This window comes from Chiloscyllium punctatum, chromosome 40, assembly GCF_047496795.1.
Source record: "Chiloscyllium punctatum isolate Juve2018m chromosome 40, sChiPun1.3, whole genome shotgun sequence".
Classification (NCBI taxonomy): Eukaryota; Metazoa; Chordata; class Chondrichthyes; order Orectolobiformes; family Hemiscylliidae; genus Chiloscyllium; species Chiloscyllium punctatum.
Window position 1 is genome coordinate 45,793,388 of NC_092778.1, and position 25,316 is coordinate 45,818,703.

At 41.0% G+C, this 25,316-nt stretch overlaps 1 protein-coding gene across 2 annotated transcripts in view; it reads left to right on the forward strand.

Moving 5' to 3' along the window:
* The window catches only part of LOC140464558 (otoancorin-like), a 58,618-nt gene extending 33,692 nt beyond the window's left edge, over positions 1-24,926 (forward strand). Inside the window, exons 18-24 of one of the 2 annotated variants that reach the window (XM_072559790.1) lie at positions 1,353-1,540; positions 3,371-3,526; positions 7,021-7,163; positions 9,960-10,096; positions 21,046-21,143; positions 22,109-22,283; positions 24,012-24,926. In XM_072559790.1, coding sequence (XP_072415891.1) covers positions 1,353-1,540; positions 3,371-3,526; positions 7,021-7,163; positions 9,960-10,096; positions 21,046-21,143; positions 22,109-22,283; positions 24,012-24,082 — 968 coding nt within the window. In that variant the 3' untranslated portion in view covers positions 24,083-24,926. Of the gene's footprint in view, positions 1-1,352; positions 1,541-3,370; positions 3,527-7,020; positions 7,164-9,959; positions 10,097-16,416; positions 17,381-21,045; positions 21,144-22,108; positions 22,284-24,011 lie in introns of those variants that run through there. The other variant, XM_072559791.1, reaches the window with a different exon arrangement.
* The last annotated feature ends 390 nt before the right edge of the window (positions 24,927-25,316 follow it).

Below are 25,316 nucleotides of genomic sequence, written 5' to 3' on the forward strand. Positions count from 1 at the left end.
TGACCTGGCCATTGATGCTGAGTGAAGCCATTCATTACCTGAGTTGATGCTGATTACAGCAGAGTTGACATGAGTCAATTTCAAGCCGATTTCAATTGACTTCAGTTTCAGTAAGTGGTAGAAAGTACAATCAGGAGATCTACAACTCCACAGACCTGAATCCAGCACAAAAGGCATTTACATGTAAATTTCTGGCCTTTAAAGCAGAACTGCCTGTGTGTAGTCCCTTGGGCCTTGGGAAGTGCTCTCTGTCTCATCCAATCACCAGTCCCAGAGCTGGATTCTGGCATGTGGCAATGATTGCATTTGTTTTCTGATTCTTTTCAAGTGATTCTTTTCAGGAATTCCTTTTAAGTGCACAACTTGTAACATTCCAAATGCTGCCAATCAGCCAATTGAGTTTTGATCCTGTTAATCCTTCAAGAGATAGAAAGACTTGATTTTCAATATGAAATGACCAGATCATCTATTTTTATGATGATAATTGAGGGATAAACATTGTCCAGGACACAAAGGAAAACCCCACAGCAACTGTTTGAAATATTGCTATCCGATTGTCTGAGAGAACAAATGGTTCTTGATTTAACCTTGTCCAAAAAACAGCATCCAGACAGGGCAGCTGACCCTCGGTGCTACACTCAAGTCAGTCTAGATTTTTGGGGTGTTCATGTTCTGGGATTTGACGTGAGCCCTCAACCTCTAACTCTGAGGCAAGTCCATGACACATCCTGATAGTTTTGCCTTATTCCCAAAACCCTGGGTTCCCCCTTTCCTTTAGCAAGCTATCCAGCACATTCTGAAATGTTGAACATGTCTGTGTTTCATTGCAATATGTGAATTTGCACTATCGCAATCCTGTGTTTTAGTTTTTGAAACAATGAATATTTTCTCTTATCTGCCATCCTAAGTCGTTTCATTTAATCTTCTATCCATAGAGTGCATTTTGATAATTTTCAGTCACATGTACAGATGCTCTTGAGTCAGCAGCTTTTGTTTTAGTTCACTCATGGGATGAGGACGTTAGTGGCCAAGCAGCATTTATTGCCCATCCCTAATTGCCCCAGAGGATAGTTAAATGTTAACCAAATTGCTGTGGTTCTAGAGTCACATGTATGCCAGATCAGGTAAGGGTGGTCATTTCCTTCCCTAAAGGACATTTTATTCTTAATTTAGAGATTCATCTTGAAACATGCATGTGGAATTTAACATTCTTCTGTTCAGTGGTGTTTCCTCCCCATCAGCCACTCTCTCCTGCTTAGGCATTCTCCTGCATCATATTGTTTTAACTCCAGAGTGCTCGAGAGTTCTGCAGTGAACTGATGAAATGTTGTCTCATTTCTGTTTCCTTGCAGGTTGCCGTGGATTTACAGTACCTTCTTTTGATCAGATACTCAAGCTGGCCGATGCCAACTCCTATTGGTCAGTCCAGGAACTAAGCTGCATGTCCACTCAGACTTTTATCAAAAGTGTCGAGCACCTCGGTGCCTTGAAGAGTTTTGACATGATACAACTCATTGCTCTAAAGGACAAGGCCAAGATGGTATGTGGGCACACCTCATTCAACACTACAGCATGTATTTACATAGCATTATGAGGGGACAATGGCCTAGTGGTATTATCACTGGACTGTCAATCCAGAGACCCAGATAATGTTCTGGAACATTTCGAATCCTGCCTCAGCAGATGGTTGAATTTGAATTCAATAACAATCTGGAAATTGGAGTCCAATGATGACAATGAAAACATTGCTGATTGTCAGGAAAAAAACAACAACTGGTTCACTGATGTCTCTTAGGGAAGGAAACTGTCATTCGTATCTGGTCTGGCCGACATGTGACTCCAAACTCTCAGCAATATGGTTGACACTTAACTGTCCTCTGAGCTAGGGATCAGCAATAAATGCTGGCCCAGCTAGCGAACACCCTCATTCCATGAATGAATTTTTTCAAAAATTATTTTAGAACAAGCACCTTTAAGGAAGCAAAATGTTCCAAGATAGTTTTCACTAAACCACATTAGGAAGGATTAAGAAGAAGAGGAATTATTGTCTCATGTACACAAATACAGAAGTGAAAACTTCACGATGTCTCCTCTCATGGTGCCATTGTAGGTAGAAAAATTGGAATAAAAACGAAAAGAAGTAGTGTTACCCTACAGTAACTCATAATAGAAGTTAGAAATCAGATGTAGTTAAAAGGATAGGCACTACAGTCAGACAAACAAATTACCGATAAACATTACATTATAGTAGATCAGCATAGGCTCTTTCAAAAGTGGTCTTACAAGCCTCACAAGCCACTGACTGTCCACACCAGACCCCAGTCCAACAACCATCCCTGCTCCACTCCAGGCCTTCAGCTTGCACCCCTCCAGATTAGGGCAGATAACTATAATGCAGATAACTATAATCTTGGTCAAAGTAAGTGGTTTTAAGGAGTGTTTTTTAGGAGGAGAAGAGTAGAAACGTGGAAAAGGTTAGGTGGGAAATTCCTGAATTTGGGCCACTGAATGTGTTGTATAAGGTAATCAGAAAGGGTTAATGTTGGAGACTGCATTAAGCTCCAACAAATCTGATAATACCATAAGGAATTGGGTTGGGAGAAAGGGGAATATGTTTAGACCTTGTAGGGCAAAGGCCTATGTTCATTCATCTCCCTATAGGCTTAGTAAGAATATGTAACTTAGTCATTTGTACCTGATTGCTATTACACACTGACTGACATCTTGTTTAAAACAAGAGTCTTCTCATTAAGGCTCATCATTGCCTTCCTTCTTCAATTTGAAACATAGTGGGGCCTTAAATCTAGTCAAGGAAAGGAAATATTGGCAACAAACTACCCAACCACAAACTGCTAGTGATTGGCATTGCAAAATGTACAATAGAAGGTCAGAATTGGCTGATTGCAGAGATTGTGAAGAGTTGTATGGCTAGAGGTTAGAGAGGTAAAAACATTCCAGCACCTCTCTAATCTAGAGGTTAGAGAGTTTGAGTGGGGGTGATACCATGGAAGAATTTGATAATCAGGATGGGAATTCTAAAGTTGAGATGTTTCTTAATGAGGAGTTAATATAGGGTTTGTGAGGGCAGTGGGACAAATGTGGATGTGGGACAGAAATCATTAAATAGGGCCTGGTACAAGATAGGCTGCAGATATTTTTAGGATGAGTGAACTTTACAAAGGCTGACCAGGAGAACAGGAGAAGAGTTTGGACCAGAGAGGTTGAGGCTGTGGGATTGTCTGCCGCAAGTTCTACCAGGCCAGGAGCTGCTCCTGTCATGTGGATGTGATCTTTCTTTATAAAGGTGATTTGCTGTTTGGTGAGATGTCAAGAATGTCATGTTGACTAATATTAATTACCATGTTTCAAGGCTTGGGGCCCAATTCGAAGCTGGAAGAAATACCAGGTTGTTGCACTTGGACGAATTGCGCTGGCTTTAAATGAGAGTGAAATCAAAGAGCTGGAGCTTGGTTCCATTGACACTGTCGCTGCCCTGAGCCAACAGAAAGAGTGGACACCAACACAGGTGGGAAATGGCTTCAGTTATCTTTGAATCAGTCAAAAACACTGAGGGCTTTTGTGGACCCAATAACATTTGATTTCCTCTCTTCGGTATGGTTCCTTAATTATTGATGCTCTTCTGCTATTGGTCCCAAGAAGCTATTAGTCTGAAAACTAAAAGGACGGTTTTTCCAGGGTAGGGGCATGAAAAAGAGCTAAGTCCCAGTTTGTTCTTGCCTGAGGGGATTTGTGGGAGTTTCCCTATCTGTGAGCCAAGAGGCCCAGGTTCAGATCCCACCTACTCCAGAGCTGTGTAATACCGTCTCTGTCCTATCACAAACAAATACTTGGGAGCCTGTTAACTTAGGTGTCTGGGCGTTTGGTTTGTGACATAGAATGATGCTAATAGCTAGTGTTCAATTCCCACACCATCTGATGATACCATGAAGGTCCTGCCTTCTCAACCTCTTCTCTTGCCTGAGGCACAATAACCCTCAGGTTAAACTCAGTGCTGGTTGTCTCCCCTCTAATGACAGAGCAGTCCTCTGGTCCTTTGGGACTATGACGTCTTTACGTTTACCTGTACTTCCCTGGGATGTCTCCCAGCTTGGTGAATGGGAGTGAGCGAGGACCTTGCTTTCAGTGCTGAGACCTGGAGAAACTGCTAGTCCAGTTAGGAGCAGTGAGCTCAGAGAAAAGGGTTTGCACTGAAACATGAGCCATGTTGTAATGTAGGAACGGAGTGAGCCTCCATGAGGCTGGAATGCCCCAATGTGACCTGTGACGGTCACTGGCTGCGGGAAATGTCTGTGTATGTGCTGCAGACGTCACTGCACTTAGCTCACCACCACCCCCTTCTCCAATTGCAATTGTTGGAGACCATGCTGAGGGGCAGTGGGGATGGAGGGGTGGTCTTCTTTCACATGTCCCCTTACTGCTGTACTCCGTCACCACCACCTCACCCAGGTTCACGTCTCTACTTATGGACGGCCATTGAATGGTATCACTACTCAGGCCTTACTGCTGCAGCCAGTCATCGAGTGGCCTCACAGTCTGAGTCCTGTCACTCGTATTCAATGTGGGATATGATTCAGGTCACCGATCACATGGAACCTCTGGCTGATTTCCAGCAGCACCGTCTTTGAGATTGACTCCGTCTCTGCTTTGGAATGACAATGGGTGCCTGCACACAGCAAACTCCCATAAACAAATAATGTCCGGGTAATTAGTATCTGTGATATGGATTGAGAGAGCAGGACACTAGGGATAATTTCCATTCTTTTCTTTCAGATGGAATCTTTTATATCCACCCAAGCAGGCAAATCGAACCTCAGCTAATGTCAGACTTGAAGGCTGGTTCTTCCAACAGTGCAGCACACCCTCAGCTCTGCACTAAATAACAGTGTAACATGTTTGTGTTGAAGCCCAGAAGTGGGACTTGATCCTGAAACTTAGTAACTCAAAGGCAAGAGTACTGCCCCCTAAGCCACAGTTAATGCTAAAGAAATGAGTGATGTAGGAACAACAGGAGGCCATTCAGCATCTTGAGTGTTCTGCCATTCATGGCTGATCTGCATTTTAACTCCATTTACCTTCCTTTGCTCCATATGCTCTCAATTCACAAATGTAACAAAAATTATCCATCGCTGGATAGAGAAACAAAGTTACTATTTCAGGCCTATGATGTTTCATCAGAACTCAGGCTCTGATGCCTTTTGAAGGAGCCATTTTTGGGAAGAGGAGTTTATCAATGTCATCACTGAACAGGCTAGCTCCAATTTGGAAGTTATGTCTCCATCTTTTTTCTCCACTCCTTGGAGGATTGGTTGCTCTCCATCTCCCTGATCGAATGCTAGGATAATCTTAAGCGCCTCAATGAGATCATTCCTTCATCTTCAATAAGCAGGAACGTACAATCTGTACAAACTGTCCTTACAATTAAGCCTGGATATGATGATTGGCAAGAGACTATTCAACCAAAGGATGATCTCTACCAAGCATGATAGTACGCTCAGGATTTCTAGCCCAGGCAAAAAAACAGCTGAAAGTGAAATAGGTTGTTGATCATGTATTGCCAACTGTGGGTAAACCTTTTCATAAGACCAAAAGGATAAGAATGGGTTTTGTGGAATTATATTTAAGGGATCACTGTCATGTGTCTTTAGTTTTGAATTATCTTATAGTTAAATATTTGGTGGAACTTTTAATCCTCAATATTTTAGAATCTACAAATTAAAGGGGCGATTTGCAAATACTTAATCTTCAAAAAACATTTGTTTAATTTTATCCAAACTACATTGCCATAGGGATATGAATATCAGAGAATCAGTTGCACATTAAGAACACTTACAATGAATTACAATAATAAAAATTAATTTATAGCAAGTAGGAAAATTAAGCTCAGTTTCATTGAATCATTCCCAGAGAGGAAGTGTGAAGCAGATACATTGAATGTGCCCTAGTCCATGTGTTGAAAGCAGCCAATCAAAGTCATCACCATGAATTGCTGGATTGAGGCTTTGAAAGCAGCATGGGGTATAGAGGCATATGGCTTTCAATCCATCTCAGCCTGACTCAAACCTGCATCCATGAGGAGTAAGCAGATTGAGAGAACTTACAGCAACCACCTCTTCTCTAACCTTCCCAATTCCCCATTCCCTTCAAACCACCAGACCACCACCTTCACTATTGAAGTATAATTTGCTTTGAAACATCGTATGTTGCATACATGTGACTGAATTGTGAAATTAGTGATATTAAATGAAAGCTAAGCACAAAATGGAAGAGTGAAATGATAACTTCAAGATGTTTTAAAACAGCCCAGTCCTTTATATCTGTTAAGTCAGTTTAGATACTATGAATACACTTCTCATTTTTTATTTTTGTAATCCTTCATCTAGTTTTCAAATGTCTCCCTTTTTCCATTTCGGTGATCTCCTCCAGCCCCAAATCCCTCTGAAATCTCTGTGCTTCTCTAATTCTGCCCCTTGTGCATCTTGGATATAATCACCCTGTCACTGGTCAGTGTGTTTGCAGAAGCCTGGGTTCCTAAACTCTAGAATTTGTTTATTAATCCACTTCACCACCTCCTTGCCTTTCTTCACTCCTTTAAAATGTTAGTTAAAACCTTCTATTTTGTTTAATTGGACTCCAGCCCTAACATTTCCCCATGCAGCTCACTGTCAAATTTTGTTCAATCATACACTTGTGAAGGATGTTGAGGCATTTTATTGTGTTAAAGCCCGCATAGTGGTTAGTACTTCTGCCTCACAGCACCAGAGATCTGGGTTTGATTCCAGCCTTGGGTGACAGTCTGTGTGGAGTGTGCACATTCTCCCTGTGTCTGCTCCAGTTTCCTCCAACAGTTAAAAGTGAAGCAGCCTGGTTGGATTAGCCATGATGAATATGGGATTACCTGGATAGGGTGGGAGGTGATGGACTGAATGGCTTCTTTCAGCACCATTAGGGATTTTATGATTCTATCGGGTTTTTCTCTGTATGTTCTTTCTTTCTTGGCAGGCTAGGTCTATGTTGGAAGGCTTCCTCCGAGACTCTGGTCTGACTGTTGATGCAATGAAGGAATGGGACCTGGTTGGATTAGGAAGCTTGTTGTGTGCTATGACTGACCAGGAGGTCATCTTCTTGAGTGCTTCAACCTACAGGTAGAACCTATTTTACACAACTTCAGCCATGTTGCCTGATGGTTTAATGATGGTCTGGAACAAGAATTAATTATTCTTTTCATAGCTTTGGTCAGGGCCATTTTTGATGTGAAATCTTTGAAAATGTGTATCAGGTGGGAATCTCCTGATCTACAGTGTCTCCGTAATGTGTAATGAGTGAAATCTATATTGCCTGTCCACAGGAAATGCTCCCCTTAATTACTTTCAGACTTTTTATTGACTTAGAATTTTTATTTATCCAGTCTGAGACTGTATTCTGCCTATTTCAGATCACCCAAGCATGAGGGTTAGGAGCTCCATGTTGGTCAGTCTGGGTATGGAGGCAGGTTCTTTTCTGCTCAGGAAGTTAATGAATGCAGCGAGCATGTACAGTCACTTTTAAAAGCAAGACAAGTTCATTCAATCCCTAAAGTCTGTTTTACCATTCAGTGAGATCTGCTAACTCCAGATAACGACCTTTGCCCCAAAAATGCCTCAATAACTTTTCTTAACATTTATATACATCAATCTCCGATTTAAAGCTAATAATTGATCTGGTATTAATTACCTTTTGCAGAAAAAAGTTCCAATTTCTGCCATCCTTTTGACTGCAGAAGTATTCTCAAATTACAATCCGGCTCTACTTTTTTTAGAATCCTAGCCAGTAGAAATAACCCTCTCTATCAATCCTCACCATTCCCCATAGTATCTTGAAACTTTCAGTCAACTCAATGTTGAAGAGAAAGAGGATTAAGTTTCATTGTTGCCACTTAGAACTTCTTCACTTGTTTCAAGTAAAAAGTGCTATGCTTTATTCCCTGGCCTGCACCTTGTTAAAATTTCTTCATTCAGTTCTCTTGTAGTTTGCTATATTTGGGTGCCTAATTCATATTACCAAAGGCTCTGCACTGTCATTCTATAGCACCAAGAAGGGTCTTAATGGAAGATTATTTCCATTTTCTGTTCTCCAGCATTGAAAGGAATGCATTGTCTAAGTGGAGACTCTCTGGTCTAACATGATGGTTGTTATAATTTCCCTAAAGAAATGAAAAGCTGCCATTTCCCACTTTTTAAGAATCAGAATATACCCAGTCACAGGCTGGAATACTTTGTGATGAGATCTGACCTGACCCTGCTGACAAGGTCAAAAATCAAAGAGATGGAATGTAGGAGGTTGAGGGGCGGCCTTATAGAGGTTTATAACATCATGAAAGGCACAGATAAGGTGAGTACAAAGGCCTTTTCCCTGGGATGGGTGAGGGCAAAGGTTTAAGGTGAGAGAAGAAAGATTTAAAAGGGACTCTAGCGATAACTTTTTCTCACAGGGTGGTTCATATGTGGAATGAACTTCCAGAGGAAGTGGTAGATGGAGGTACAGTTACAACATTTAAAAGACCTGAACAGGAAAGGTTTAGAGGGATATGGGTGAAACGCAAGCAAGTGGGACTAGTTTAGTTTGGGAAATTTAGTCAACATGGTTATGTTGAACCGCAGAATCTGATTCTGTTCTTGTATGACTCTATGACTCTCTGTGACATGGAGATAGTGAGGACTGCAGATGCTGGAAAGTCAGAGTCAATAAAGTGTGGAGCTGGAAAAAGTAGCATCAGAAGAGCAGGGGACCAGACGTTTCAGGTCGGAACCAAGGAGTCCTGATGAGGGGTTCTGAGCTGAAGATTCTACTCCCCTGCTCCTCTGATCCTATTTGATCTCCTGTGCTTTTTCCAGCTCCACACTTTATCAATGTTGTGACTCTCTGTGACTGGCTGATTACAGAGGAAGATAAATAAACTTGTATCGAGTGAAATGCTGGCCCTGCATGTTGAAGTTGATTTGAAATTGTAGGGTGATGAGTTCACATGTGTGTTTTTCTTCGCAAGGTCACACTCAAAACAATGTAATGGAGGCAATTTGTATGCAGCTTGTCTGGGAGATTCTGGGTGCCTCCACACCGGGGTGGCACGGTGGCTCAGCGGTTAGCACTGCTGCCTCACAGCACCAGGGACCCAGGTTCGATTCCAGCCTCAGGCAACTGTCTGTGTGGAGTTTGTATGTTCTTCCCATGTCTGTGTGGGTTTCCTCCAGGTGCTCTGGTTTCATCCCACAATCACAAAGATGTGCAGGTTAGGTGAATTGGCCATGCTAAATTGCCTATAGTGTTCAGGGATATGTAGGTTGGGTGCATTAGTCAGGGGTAAATGTAGAGTAATAGGGTAGTGGGATGGGTTACTCTTCAGAGGGTTGGTGTGGACTTGTTGGGCCAAAGGGCCTGTTTCCACGCTGTAGGGAATCTATTTCTCTTTGCCTTAAACAGAACATTGCCGATAGCTATTATGCTGTCTACAATAAAAGTTAACGAGTGCCAAGGCACCAACAATAGACAATAAATGTTAATAAATTTAAAGAAAGCCTAAAAATAGAGTGAGTTTTAGCCACAACATCAATGGTATATTCCAGCCCCTGTAATGCTCAATGCAGAAGGCATCAGGTGTAACAGTGGACATCAGTCATTCCCTAACTGGGGATACTTGGATGCAAACATAACCCCAATAGAGAGGCAGGCAGTCAAGGGTGAGTTACATCCATTCAGATGCTATTTGTGGCAGGACTCTAGTTAAATGGTACCTTTTGTTGTCATTCTCTAGTACTTGTCCACAGATGACTGCGTTCAGTTTAACTGCATGCTATGGTAGGATTTTAACTTGTAGCTTTAGGAGTTGCTAACCTGGTGCGCTCTGATTGTTAACGTTAAGACTCTGGCTGGTGAGTTACACTTGACTGTTGTGTTCCCTGCAGTGCTGCAGCTGCAAGGATCAGTGAGATTGTCTGCGGAGTGGAGATCCTCCAGGAACTGCTGAAGAAAGCAAGATATGGTTTTGGAAATGTCACTGCGTGGGACAACTTCATTCTCCAGGAGGTTGGAACAGTAGCAGGTTCGACTAGTGAGACTGTGTGAGAGAATGTGCATGAGTGGGAAAAGATGATGATGAAAGAAGAGCACAAGAGATAAAAAGATAAATACCAACAAGGTTTAAGAATTTAAGAAATCAAAGATGATGAAAGATCTTAATCCCCATAAAAGGTCATTTCCCTCCTCCAATTTTCTCTGACTCGTTCAGTCCCTCCTACTAAATCTCCTGATGGCTTCATCTTTTCTGAAGTACAGCTTAACAGCTAGGGATAGAGAAATCAGTAGATGTTGATGGATGTAATTTAATAATGTTTAAAAGCACAAACTGAACTTGTGCAAAATAATGAGGAACAAATAAAAACATTTACAAAATAATAAAACTGAAACAATTAAAATGATGACCTGAGGGAAGATAAAGTTGAGGAACAGAGATGAAAAACTCTAGTGTTATTATTGAGTTATACAGAACAAGAATCTTTTGGGTTTGATTCCCAGTCTGTGCAGTTAATTAATCTTGGCCAGGTATCCTGTAGCTGGGGGCAGGGGGGTTGTGGATTTTGAGGCAAGTGCCCCTGAATGAGAAAATGGATGACTATTGGAGAGAACTCTGATTGGGGAAGTGAAAATGCAAACCTGTGAGCCCACAGGTCTCTGTGTGGGTGAGTTTGGAATTTTTGGGATCAGTGATATTGACAAGACCATGTTTATTTCCCATCCCTAGTTATTTTAATGGATTGAATCAAACTCATGTGGGATTAAGTTACACTCCGAACAGACAAGTACCTTTGAAGGACACAAGTGAATCCACTGAGTTATCATGATTTTCCTGGTGTGAAACCCAAGCTTGCAATTTATCAGAATTAATGACATGAGTTACACAAAATTATACAGCATAGATCAGCAATGAGTGGTGATGATGATTTGTTCATTCAAGCAAGGTCACTGTAAGAAAGGTGATTTTATTTTGTTGGATGAACAATTGAGACAACAATCCAATTCCGACAGCCAAGAATTAATTCACCATCAGTCAAACCTTTTATTAAGGGCTTTTTAATGCTTAAATGAACCTTAACTTACTCATGGTCAATCATCAAGATAGTGGCAGTCTGAGGATATGCACATTACAGCCAACTCTCTTTGCCAGAAATCCACTTCCCAACTCACAAGACAATGATCTTTAAGCTTAGTTAAAAGACTATCTCACTGCCTCCTTTGTGACTCTCGTCCCCGTCTCAACTTCCATTCTGACATTCCCATTGGACAGTGCCCTGTCCCTGAAACAGCTAGAGCTTTGGCCCCAGTTTCAAGTATAAAGCAAATCTTGTGCAAAAATGTGAAAGCCTGACGTTATAACCTTTGACATGTTCAAAGGGTTTTAATTCAGCAGCAGAACGTGATGCCAGTGAAAAAATATAATTTATCTGTATAAAAATGTTTTTTTTTTAAATTAGTTCTTCAATTTTGGGAGGACATAATTTTAATATAACTCGCTGGGTAGAAATCCATCTGATGAAAGGTCACCCACATGAAACCTATTGTATTATAGCACAACTTCCAGATCAGGCACACTTATACTTTATGACAGTTCACAGCATCATAGATATCACATTTTGGTATAAATATATCTTGCTGTCCTTCACTTATCCCACACTGTGTCACGGAATCAGTGTAGTGTGTTCAGTCAGTTATTTATTGTGCAATAACATCATTAAGCATTTGTAAGTCAATTATGCTATTAGTAATGTAAATAGTTGATGATGTTATTAAATATCAAGATATCTGACAGAACAAGAGCCTGCTGTTCTTGGTGTCTATTTCATGGGCTGACATTAGAAAACCACAAAGTGCATCACAGCAGAGGTTGCCTGGTATGTTGAGTAGTTCCAGCTTTTCTCTTTTTATTTCCGATTTCCTGTACTGTATTTTGCTTTTGTGTTTGCAGAAATCCCGAGGTTTGGGGAACAGGGAACACAGGTTTTATATTCTAGGCAAAAGTGAGGACTGCAGATACTGGAAATCGGAATCTAGATTAGAGTGGTGCTGGAAAAGCACAGCAGGTCAGGCAGCATCCAAGGAGTAGGAAAATCAACGTTTCGGGCAAAAGCCCTTAATTAGGACTGAAGGTTTCATATTCTGCCCAGTACTGTTCAGCACTCCATTCAAGAGAGAGTTAAGAACAGCTAAGTAAAGATAGCATGATACCAAATGCCAGTTCACAATGAGTGAGTTAGGTTAACTTAATCTAACAACATCACTACAGTTGACTGTCTACTATTAATGTCTTAGCTCTATTTCAGTGCACTCTGTTGGTATAATGGGAGACCTGTTGCCATGAACCACATCTTTAAGGAAGGTCAGATTTGGAGATGGTAACCACAAGCATTGGTGTTTAACCAGGTTGATGTGAAATGGCCTATAACTTGCTAATAACCAGCCCATGAATACAACTACCTGAGCTGTTGTCCCCAGATCAGGAAAAGGAAAGCCTGAAATCCAAACAGAAGGTTACAAAATTGCACTGTTGTGAAGTCCGTGTGGTTTTAACTTCTCTTTGTTTTTGATTGTGGATCAAAGTGAAACAAGGACTGCTTTAAACCAAGGACAGTGTAAGGAGTTGCTGCACCTTTTCTAAAAAATAAGTTACTGGAATTAATTGTGAGTTGCATTTACCTTGTTACTTTGTTCAAGAGTTGGGAATGATATCAAAGATGCCATAGCACCATGGGTGTGCATGAAGAGCAAGTTTTCGCATTAACAGACTGCTGATTTGTTTCTGCAATCAGAAATAGTTGTGGAGGTCAAGAATCAGCAACATGACAACAACTGCTCCTTGGGCGGGTGGACAGTGTTTATGTGTCTATGAACAATAGAGGCAGAAGTACATTAGGCTGCAAGACACTGCAGCTCTCTCTCTCTCTCTCTCTCTCTCTCTCTCTCTCTGTAATGAAATAACGAAGAATGATAGCTAACAGTGATAGTTAATCTCTCTTGTCACTTGTTATAAAATGTTGCTTTGTTATAAAAGTAACCGAAAGACTGAACGATTAAGATGTTAACCACCATATGTCTTCACTGTCACAAAGCTGATCCCTTTTATTTCTAAAAACTGTTTCTTGCCTCAAGGAGACTTTGTCCTTGATTGTTTTTCAAAGGGGCAATAAACCGGACTGGGCTCCTATCAGTCTGGTTAGGTACAGAGATGAAAAGGATTTTGAGTGGCCTTTTGTTTATATGTAAACAGATGAGACTTCAGGCCAAAGTGGTCATGTTTTTGAAGTGACCTGTACAGGGAAGAGGGAGTGGTTATCTTTCAAGCTGAGGTAAAAACAATGACTGCAGATGCTGGAAAGCAAATACTGGATTAGAGTGGTGCTGGAAGAGCACAGCAGTTCAGGCAGCATCCAACGAGCAGCGAAATCAACGTTTCGGGCAAAAGACCTTCATCAGGAATAAAGCTGAGCAGTTTTGAGTTGAGTCCTGAACTGGGAAGTCCAACAGGGAGCTGTGTGGAAACTCTCTCTCTTTTCTGCCCTTCAACTTCATCCTGTAAGCATGTGTGCCATTTATACTGGTTTTTAAAGGGAGGTTGCTCATTGGGACTGTTGTGTATATTCGGAACAGCATAATTAAGTTAAGTTTGGATAGGATGAGTTCTGTAGGAGTTCTTTATTCTGTTATTTATGTTTCATTATATAACTTTATGAATAAATTTTTGTCTGTTCTAAAATCTAGTAGTCAACCTAGCTATCTTACTCCTGGTAATTTTCACTGTACACTTTCCGAAACAAATTGTAAAGTTATAGTCTGGGGCTGCCTGCTTTAAGAATGTTTTGAGTATTCTGGCCTAGTCCATAAAAGATTGAAGGCCCTTTGTGGGATTTTAAACAGCGAGTGGTAGGTGCTAGTGTCTTTATTTCGGATGTTGGTTTGGTTGGGTAGATAAAGCTTGGGATAGTAATGACTCTTTCAGTCGCCGAAAGGTTTTCTGGCTATGGATGCGGTGACTTTGGAAGTTTTGCAAAAAGTGAATGAGACCAAGTTTCAAGAATTAGCAGAGAAGCTGGATTTGGGAATACCTGCTTCTGTGAGGAAAGGAGAGGTAATTACAGCAGTAGCTCAGCATTTAAACTTTTTGGAGAAGCCATCAGAATCTATAGAGATGATAAGAATTCAATTGCAAATAAAGCATCTTGAGTTAGAGGTGAGAGATAAGGGAAGGGCAGCAGAAATGAAACAGTTTGAGTTACGATTAAAAGCAGAAGGGAGGGAAAAAGAGAGAGCATCAGAACAGAGAGAAAAGAGAAAGCAGCAGAAGAGAGGGAAAAAGAGAGCAGAGAAAGAAAAAAAGAGAACTTTTGAACTTCAAAAACAGACATTTAAAAAGGAAAGTCAGCTTAAAAGGATGGAGATAAAGGCTGAAGGTAAGTTTTGTGAGGAAGGCAGTGAGGATTAGCAAGGCGCTGGTAGTCAGAAGCCTAGTGAGAAACTGTTTATGTTCAAGAATTGCCTAAGTTTGATGAGAAGGATGTGGAAACCTTTTTCATCACATTTGAAAAGGTGGCTAAACAAATGCAGTGGCCAGTGACAATGTGGGTTTTGTTGATCCAAACGAAACTTGTAGGTAGGGCTAGTGAGGTATTCGCATCCCTATCAGACGAGGTTTCTGGGGAGTATGAGGAGGTGAAAAAAGCCCTACAAGGTGCATATGACCTTGTACCAAAAGCATGTAGACAACATTTCAGGAATCTAAGGAGTGACCCAGGTCAAACCTATGTTGAGTTTGAAAGGATCAAAGAGTAATTTTGATAGCTGGATAAGAACTTTAAAAATCGAGCAAATGTATGATGCCCTTAGAGAGGAAATTATTTTGGAGGAATTCAAAAATTCACAGCCTGAAGTAGTGCAAACTCATGTGGAAGAGCAGAGAGTTAATACAGCAAGGTTAGCAGGTGAAGTGGCTGAAGATTATGAGCTGGTCCATAAAACTCGGTTTAGCTTCCAGAATCCATGAGGGATAGAAATTGGGGCAAAGAGAAATCCCCATGTGGAAAGGGAAAGGTAGATCTCCGTGAAGATCAGAAGGATAACTTACCACAGGATAAAAGAAAAACCATTGAGGGGGAACAAAGAAGTTAAAAACTCCAGTCTTTTCATTGTAACAAAGTGGGCCACACAAAATCAGTGTTGGTGGAGGAAGTGCCAGATCTGCATAAAAAGTATGCATGCATGGGTAAAGTTTATTCACATAGACCAGGAGTAGTAAGTAAGGAGGTTACCACATTAAGGGACACTGGATCATCTCGGTCTGTAATGCTGAAGGATGAGGAGATATGCACTCCTGAGGGACTATTGCCTGATAAGGTGCTGGTAACAGGAATTCATGGTGAGACAAAAAGTGTTCAATTATGTAAAGTGAGGCTAGAGAATCCAGAGAAGACTGGAGAATTTGTGGTAGGAGTACTGGACAAACTCTCAACTCCAGGAATACAATTTGTCCTTGCAAATGATATAGCTGATTCACCAGTAGTGTACTGCCTACTGTAGTTGAAAAGCCAATGAAGACGCAGGCAACTGAAGACATGGAGAATGGTTGTCTAGGAATTTTCCCTGATTGTGTGGTCACAAGATTACAGAGGCACAAGTTGAAGCAGGAGAGATAAGGAAGCTGGCATAGAGTTATCCGAAACTTTCTTGGATCAGATAAGTGGAACAGAGAAGGAGCAAATAGGTAAACGTGCCAGTATCTTTAGCTCTGCTAAGCTGATTGAATTACAACAGAAAGATGAGGAGTTAAAACAGCTACATCAAAAAGCATTTACTGAGAAAGAAAGTGAATGCATTCCTGTGTGTTATTACTTACAAATGATGTCTTAATGAGGAAGTGGAGACCATCACACATTCAAGCAGATGAGAAATGGGTAGAGATTCATCAAATTGTTTTGCCAATAGGATATAGAAAGGAGGTGCTGCGGGTGGTGCATGAGTTACCACTTGGCAGTCATTTAGGGGTGAGGAAAATACAGGCTAAGATACAAAGACATTATTACTAGCCTGGACTACACAAAGATGTATTTGAATTTTGCCAGACGTGTCATACATGTCAACTAATCAGAAAACCACAGGCAATAATAAAACCTGCACCTTTAATACCTATTCCACCATTTGAGGAACCTTTCACAAGAGTCTTGATTGATTGCGTAGGTCCCCTATCTCAAACAAAAAGTGGGAATAAATATTTATTAACAATGATTAATGTGTTGACTAGATTTCCAGAGGCAATCCCATTATGCAACATCATAGTAAAAACGGTTGTAGAAGAATTACCTAAATTTTTTTTACTAGATATGGACTACCAATAGAGATCCAGTGGGACCAAGGATCAAACTTCATATCCAAACTGTTCAAGGAGGTTATGGATAAGTTGGGAATGAAGCAATTCAAATCTACTGCGTACCATCCAGAATCTTAGGGAGCGCAAGAGAGATGGCATCAAACACTGAAGACTGTGGGAGAAAATACGGGTCTCAGCCTCCCCGTGGCATGGCCACAAAATAGACAATGCAAAATGTCTGTACTTAGCCATTAAGCCTACCCACAATGCCTCAAATTGGCCAAACCAGCCGCCCTAGACATCTCACATACCTCAGGGCATGACTCATCCAGCCCGAGACCAAGAGAATATACTTCTTCAGATTAACTGATAATGAGCCTTCCTCTCCAAATTAGCAAGCACCTCTGATGTCCTTAGGCACAGCTATTCCCACTAGGAGTCAAACCTTTACAAATTGTACCCAGACAAGGAGGCACCAAAGATACTTTGCTTGCCGCTCAACAATAAGAACACATTGATACCAGGATAAAACCCACTAACACCTACTCCAGCCAAGGATCGGAATCTCCTGAGTCAATTAAGAAACTCATCATTGGACACCGGACACTTGAATCTTTTCAATGAATGAACTTTATTTCTCCTTGTTGTACAATCACACACCATTGTCTCATAACTCTCACTTCATTGTTGTAAGGGTATAAAACTCCATTGTATACTCTGTTTAAGGAAGAAGCTGTGGTTCCTTCTGAGTAGCCTATCAGTGACTGTTTCAGTGGGTCAAGTCTCTTCCGCGATATCGCTGTTTGTTAAATAAATCCTTGTCAGATTTCAGTCCAATCTGTGTGTTTGTGATCTCTGATTAATTGGGCTAAATTCTATGACAAGAGCTTATGGTCAAGATTATCCAGATGATTGGGATAAGGGAGTTCCGTTTGTACTTTTTGCGATCAGAGATGCACTGAATGAATCGACCAAATGCAGTCCATTTGAATTAATTTTTGGGCATGAAGTAAGAGGACCGTTAAAATTGATTCAGGAGAAATTCAGAATTCAGAGACCATCCATTTGGACTATGTGTCAAATTTTAGAGAACGATTAAATAGAGCTGGAGAGTTGGCTAGATAGCATTTAAAATTATCACAGCATACAATGAACTAAGAAGTGGATAAGAAATCACAAATTAGATTAGATTACTTACAGTGTGGAAACAGGCCCTTCGGCCCAACAAGTCCACACCGCCCCGCCGAAGCGTAACCCACCCATACCCCTACATCTATATCTGCCCCTTACCTAACACTATGGGCAATTTTAGCATGGCCAATTCACCTGACCTGCACATCTTTGGACTGTGGGAGGAAACCGGAGCACCCGGAGGAAACCCACGCAGACACGGGGAGAACGTGCAAACTCCACACAGTCAGTCGCCTGAGGCGGGAATTGAACCCGGGTCTTCGGCGCTGTGAGGTAGCAGTGCTGACCACTGTGCCACCGTGCCGCCCAAATTGGCAGTTTTGCAACTGGGGATAAGGTATTGGTGTTACTTCCTGTAACAGGTGAGCCTTTAAAAGCAGTTTTAGTGGACCTTATCAAATTGAGAAGAAATTGAGTGAGATGAACTACTTGATAAGGACTCCAGGCAGGAACAAATTTCACAGAGTGTGCCATGTGAATATGCTCAAAAGGTATTTTGATAGGGAAGGAAAGCAAGAGGAGAAGGTGTTAATGATTACGTCACAGAAGGAAGAACCAAGTTCAGAGGATTCTGAATTGGACAATGTCCAAATTGATTTGAGGAATGAGGAAGTTGTTAAAAATTGGGATAAATTATTGAATTACCTTCCACAAGAAAATCAAAATTACCTGAAAGGGTTATTGCTATCACCTGGGGAGATAGGCAGAAATAAACTGGGAGGTACTAACCTAATTGTGCATGATGTCGATATAGGAGATGCTGTTCCAATTAAGCAACATCCTTACAGACAAGACCCTCTAAGATTGGCACAGGTTCAGAAGGAGATAGAGCACATGCTCCAAGATGGCATGGTTGAAATGAGTTACAGTGACTGGAGCTCACCCCATAGTCATGGTGCCAAAACTAGATGGTACCCAATGGTTATGTGTGGACTATCGCTAAGTCAATGCTATTACAAAGACTGATGCATATCCAATTCCATGATTGGAGGACTGTGTTGAAAAAGTGGGACAAGCAACTTACATTTCTAAGTTGGTCTTGCTCACAAGCTATTGGCAAGTACCTCTGTCAGAGAAATGGATTATATCAGTTATATCAGAGAAATGTAACGCCAAATGGATTATATCAGTTCAAAATCATGCCATTTGGAATGAAAAGTGCTCCAGCAACATTTCAGAGACTGACTAATAAGGTAATTGCTGGATTACTCAACTGTGTGGTGTATATTGATGACCTGGTAATTTTTAGTCACTCATGGAAGGAACATTTACAGCATTTATTGGACTTGTTCAATCGACTTTGGAAGGCAGGCTTGGTGGTAAACCTTGCTGAGAGTGAATCTGCCAAAGCCCAAGTCACCTTCCTGGGCCATGTTATTGGACATGGACAAATGGCCCCATGGGATGTGAAAACAAAAGTAACTGGGGAATTTCCCACACCATCGACGAAAAAGCAGTAGTACGATTCCTGGGGTTGAGTGAATTTTGCCAGAGGTTTGTGCCAATCTTTAGCAATGTAGCTGCTCCATTCACCGAATTGTTAAAAAAGGGCAAGAAGTTTCAGTGGACAGCAGACTGTCAAAATGCATTTGGCAGCCTAAAAACTGTGTTAACCACTGCCCTAGTATTAGCCAGACTGGATGACACAAAGTCTTTCAAGGTGGCTATCGATGCCAGTGATGTGGGTGTCAGTGCGGTGCTCCTGAAGGAGGATGATGAGGGAGTAGAAAGACCCATCAGTTATTTTTCCAGGAAGTTGAACAGAAATACTCAATGGTGGACAAAGAGACTTTTAGCTTGGTGTTGGCATTACAACGTTTCAGCATCAATATTACCAGCAATGTATCTGAGACAATCGTATGCACTGATCATAACCCATTGACATTTGTGGAAAAATTTAAGGATAAAAATGCCTGTTTAGATGAAGCTTGTTGTTGCAGCCATTCAATTTGACAATTATGCATGTGGCAGGTCGAGAAAATGTGATTACCAATGTGTTATTGAGACTCGAATACGGAGGCGTTTGGTGGCGGGTGTACAGCACCCTGAATTTGCATGTGGTTGTGCATCTTTGCATGTTTATAGTTAGTGTAGTTGTATATGTATATCTTTTGGTATTGATCCTTCATTTCTTTTAAGGGGGAGAGGTGTCACAAAGCTAGTCCCGGTTTTCCTAAAAGCTGTTCTATGGCTCAAGGAGACTTTGTCCTTGTTTTTTTTCAGAGGGGCAATAAACCAGGCCGGGCTCTGATCAGTCTGGTTTGGTACGGAGATGAAAAGGATTTTAAGAGGCCTTTTGTTTATATGTAAACAAATGAGACTTCAGGCCAAAGTGGTCATGTTTTCGAAGTGACCTGTATAGGGAAGGGGGAGTGGTCAGCTCTCTAGCTGAGCTGAGCAGTTTTGAGTTCAGTCTTGAACTGGCAAATTCAGCAGGAAGCTGTGTGAAAACTCTCTCTCTTTTCTGCCCTTCAACTTCAATCTGAAAGCATGTGTGCCATTTATACTGGTTTTTAAAGGGAGTTTGCTTATTAGGACTGTTGTATATATTCGGAACAGCATAATTAAGTTTAGTTTGGATAGGTTGAGTTCTGTAGGGGTTCTTTATTCTGTTCTTTGTGTTCTGTTGTGTAACTGTGAATAAATTTTTGTCTGTCCTAAAATCTAGTAGTCAACCTAGCTATCTTACTCCAGGTAATTTTCACTGTACACACACCGAAACAAATTGCAAAGTTAGTTCTGGAGCTGCCTGCTTAAGAATGTTTTGAGTGGTCTGGCCTAGTCCATAACACTAAAGTTAAACATCATGTAACACCAGGTATGGTCCAACAGGTTTATTTGAGAGTACAAGCTTTTGGAGCGATGCACCTTCGCCAAGTACATGTTCACCAAATAAGTCAAAGGATCTGGAAATAAGAAGACTGGACATCAGAAAGACTTGGAAGAAGCAAAACAGACTCCTCTTCAGATCCTGTGTACTGATGCTCTTGACCTGTGTTACTCTATTGCATTTTGCACCTTAAAGTCTGTGTGTGCGCGTGTGTGTGTGTGTGTAGAAGTTTAGGAAGGGGATGTAACTAACAGAGTTCTAAATTGATCTTTCATATTTTGTTTCCCAGTGTGAGTAAATCTGACTAATTAGTAATAAATAGGTTTTTACATTTACCACCGTTTTCTGCTCACCTGTCTCTGTTAGGATGGGCAAACTACGGCAGGAGTAATTTGATTAAATCTTTAACTTTTGTACTCAAACTGAGCCTGTTGAAGAGAAAATTCACAGTGGATATACAGATAAAGATCACTCTTGAAATAATCTGCTGTCCTCCTGAAACGGCTTTAATGAAAGGGGTCTGTTAATTAGAATCCAAAAATAATTGAACGCATTGAGGGAAAGGGCCTGATCAGTCTTGCTTGGAGTTTAGATTGCTCACTATTTATTCTCTTCACAGCTGGAATCCGTAAGGAAGAGATAACGATGCTGAATGAAGAGCTGATGCCTTACTTCCGACCAGCAGCAATAGCTGCTCTCCCCAGTGAAGTATTTAAAGTGAGTAGTGACAAACCAGGTGGGACTTGAACCTGGGCCTCTTGGCCCAGAAGTATGGGCACTACCACCATGCTATAAGAGTCCTAAAAGCATATGCTTTCTTGCGCACAGTGCATCACAAAGATCAATGAGTCCCCACTGGTGAGTTGACTCTGTCACCCACATGACAGGTAGAGAAGGTAACAATCATACTAACAAAGCAGTTCCTGTCTTAGCTTTATAAGAAAACCACACGTGGATAACTGACCTATTGGGAGGTAAACGTCGTATAAAGTCTCAATGCAGGATGAAGTTAATGACTGTCAACTAATTCATTAAAATGTCACGTCAGAGGTGGAAGGAACAATGTGGCAAAGTGGGAATCTGTCAAGTTGATCAATGTTTAATTGAAACTGGAAAATATTAAGTAATATTGGCACCCATGTTGTCATACAAAGTGCCACCTAGGACTCAGTGGATAATACTTTCTGGAGGTAGGCTATTGAAGGTCTGCTTCAGCAGAGTGGTGCTGAGGGATACACTCATTACTGACAGCATCCCTCTGGGGCAAGTCCAGATATTGAGCAATTTGAATACAGTGGGAAAATTGAACTCAACAAAGTCATTCCTGGGAACTGTGGACATCAGCAGCCTACTATGTCACATAGTGAGTATTTATCCATTGAGCCATTTAATCCTTATCTGAATAAAAATAAAGATGCACTCCAGATCACAGCTTGATCATAAGAGGCATGTGGTGAAATGTTACCGTCGGATCTTTGAGCCCACTTGGGAGTGCAGTGTGATCTATCTGAAAGGTGGCATAGTCCCGCACACTGTCATTTCTCCACTGGGAGTGTCAACCTGGAATTTATTTACAGTTACCTGAGTGTGACTTGACCACCACTTAACTGTCTCGGAGGCAAAATCCACAGCTGGATTTTGTTTGAACTGGTGGATTCACAATTATTGTTTTTTTTTAATAGGAGCTCTCCCCAAAACAGCTAGCAAATCTCGGACCTGAGAATGCAGCCATTGTCACAGAGTCTCAGAAAGCCGCACTGAGCACAGAACAGCTTTCCAGCCTGCAGGCAGCAGTGGATGGAGCAGATTCAAACCACTTAATTCAGATGTTGCTCTCTGCTTCTCCAATCCTCAATAGTGAGTCCTTAACTATTTCTGTGCTACCCTGAAAACAGCTTGTGTGCATACATCTGATACTTGAGTACATATCTGACAATAAATGCATGTCCATAATGGACTAATAATTGAACTTAATTGTGTAAACTCTGCAGGCTGCAACATAGTTTGCACAAAGTCCCATTCACTCGTCGCTGCTGTGTTCACTGACTTGCTTTGGATCCTGGTTTGACAAATCTCTCTTTTATGCACAACCCCTCCATTGCCATTCTCCATATCTCTCTAATCTTCTCCAGCCTTACAGCCCGTTTTGAGATCTTTGTATTCTTCCAATTTTGACCTTTTGTACATGCCTGGTTTCCTGCTCACTATTGTTGGCCATAACTTTGATCTCTAGAGCTGCAAATCTGGAATTCTCTCACTAAATCTTTCTCTGTTCTTATTTTCAAGGCTACCTGATTGACCAAGCTTTTGATGAGCAGTGGTCTCTCTAATTTTCTTTCCAAGGTCAGCGTGTGGCAGTGACTTCCAGAACTGGACACCAGTCACTGTGTGCGGTTCATTGGAATGCACAGTGACAAAGGGAACATTGGTCCCAATGTTTTTTTTTATTTGAATCAATGTTTGTTTGTCAATGTATTCTTGTGTAGTGCCTTAGGATGTTTTAGCAATGCAAGTTGGAATCTTCAGTTAAAAGATTTGATAAGATGTGTTTCTTCAATCTAGATGCACTTATTGCAAGGGCAAAGGAGGCAGATTCAACAATAACTTACAAAAGGAATTGGATAAATGTTTAAACAGGGGAAAAAGCAAGGGCGTGGGATTAGTTGAATAGCTCTTCCACTTTCCAGTGGGCTGACTGACCACTGTAGTGATTGGAACCAGCTGGGTCTTGTTGTCAACCTGGGCCAGTCAGGTCCAAGTGTTAACCTGGGCCAGGCAGGAAAGCCCTGGCTGACCAACATAAACAGGAGCTAGTACTACTATAGTCTGGCTGTAAGGACCGGGGGAGGGGGTAGGGAAAAAATAGTAAGAAGAAAACAAATAAACAGGAGCTAGCCAGAAGATGTGTAGGGTGGCCGAGAGCCAGCCCCGGTGGTTGTCTGTTTTTTCCTTTACTATTTTGTATTACTGCTCAAGATAAGATGTGATGTTATGGAATGCTTTATATTGTACCTTACTTTCAGTGATGAGCTCTGATGCACAGTGTCTGTTGTTGCATATTGTGGATTTTGCCTTACTGCTCAAACTTTTATCTCTGGAGGTGTTATGTTTTCTTTTTATGCAATATATTTAGTTTATTCCTGTACTTTTTCTAAAAGGAGAAGATTACCTGTGTGATGCTTTTGTTCCGATTTATGTAATGTTTATTGATATTGTTTATGTTGAGATTTGGGGAGTCCTGTGTTGGCATCTCTATGTCTCCATTGTATGGTGATTATTGTTTCATATTTTAACATTACGTGGACTTTCAATAAATCTAACCAGGAGAAAAAAAATATAACCAGGAAATTTAGGATCTCCTCAGTTCCGAGGACTGGCTCCAAACTGGCTGGCAACAAGTTAAGTAAAGGGTGACTTGTTGATGGGAGACCGGCCTCTGTGCAGTTATTTCAACCATCTTGTGTGTTGAAGAATTCATTATAAAGTACCGGAATTGTGAAATAAATATTCTACATTTTTGTATTGCATGATTAATGTGCCTTCTGTTTCTAATACCTCCTTTTGTGTCTGTTACATTTCCAACAGGTTCAACTTTCCCTGAAGGAAATCTTCTCTTAGGTTGGGCTGCGTGTATCATCGTGTATTTTGTTTCCTAAGGATCAGACTACAGATGAGAACCACTGTTCCAATGCACAATATTTGTCCATTAGACAGATACAGTATGTAGATAAGTGTCAATGTATCGCTGCTAAACTGTAAAGTATTAGGCTAATGAATTTTCAGAGTTGAATGAATGTTCATTTTTAAGGTCAGAAATACCTGCCATTTTTTAATTTAAATCAGTTCCCCTCATGATGTTCATTTGTTAGTACACTTGGAGCAGATTTCAGCCCAGCCAGGGACCTGGGAAGATTTATATTTGTATTTTGGATGTGAGCCGTGTGTTGCTGATCCTTGGTTGCTTTGAAGGCTTTCAAAGTCAACTGCAATATCTGGCATTGGAGTCATGTATAAACTAAGACTGGATATAGTTCGACAGGTTTCCTCCCCTCCCCCAGAGGACATTATTGACCCAGCTAAGGGCTTTTTGAAAACGTCAAACAGGCAGATTTTATGCATGTTTTCTGGTGCCAATTCAGAAACTACCAGATCTATTAAATTCATTGCCATTTTGGGATTTGACCTAATGAACGGAGGTGTTTAGATTGTTCAATAAAGGATTCCTATGAACTGGCAGGTCTGATGAAATACCATGGCCAAAATCCCACTGAAAGATGGAAAAAAAGCTTAAAATAAAACTATAATTTTCTTGATCTCATATTGTTCTGAAACTTTACAGCCAATGAAGTTATTTTGAATTGTCGTCACTATTGTAATGTCGGAAACAAGACAGTCAGTTTGCACGCACATAAATCCTTCCACAATAATGAGATAATCATCAGCAAATCACATTTTAGTGATTTTTGGTTGAAGAATAAACATTAATCCAAGAACATCAGGGAGGACTTCCTTTCTGCTCTTTTGAATAGTGCCTTATAATTTTCCCCATTCACCAGAGTAGGCAGATGGAGCTTCCATTTAATGACTCCTCTTTCAAAATGGCAAATCCAGGGGTGTAGTAATCTCTCAGTACAGCGCTGTTGACCTAGATTCTATGATCAAGCCTCTGGGATAGCATTTGAACCTATGATCTTCTGGCTCATAGGAAAGAGATTGTAATCCACTGAGCCACAGTTAATCCATTTCTGGACAGCCATAATTTCTGTAGTTCGATACAGGATGGAGAGAGATATATTCCATGGAGTTCCTGGCATCCCTGTACTCCTGTCAATTCATCAGTTGTCTGGCTTCTGACTTCTTGATGATCTTACAATGCAATTCAGAAGCATT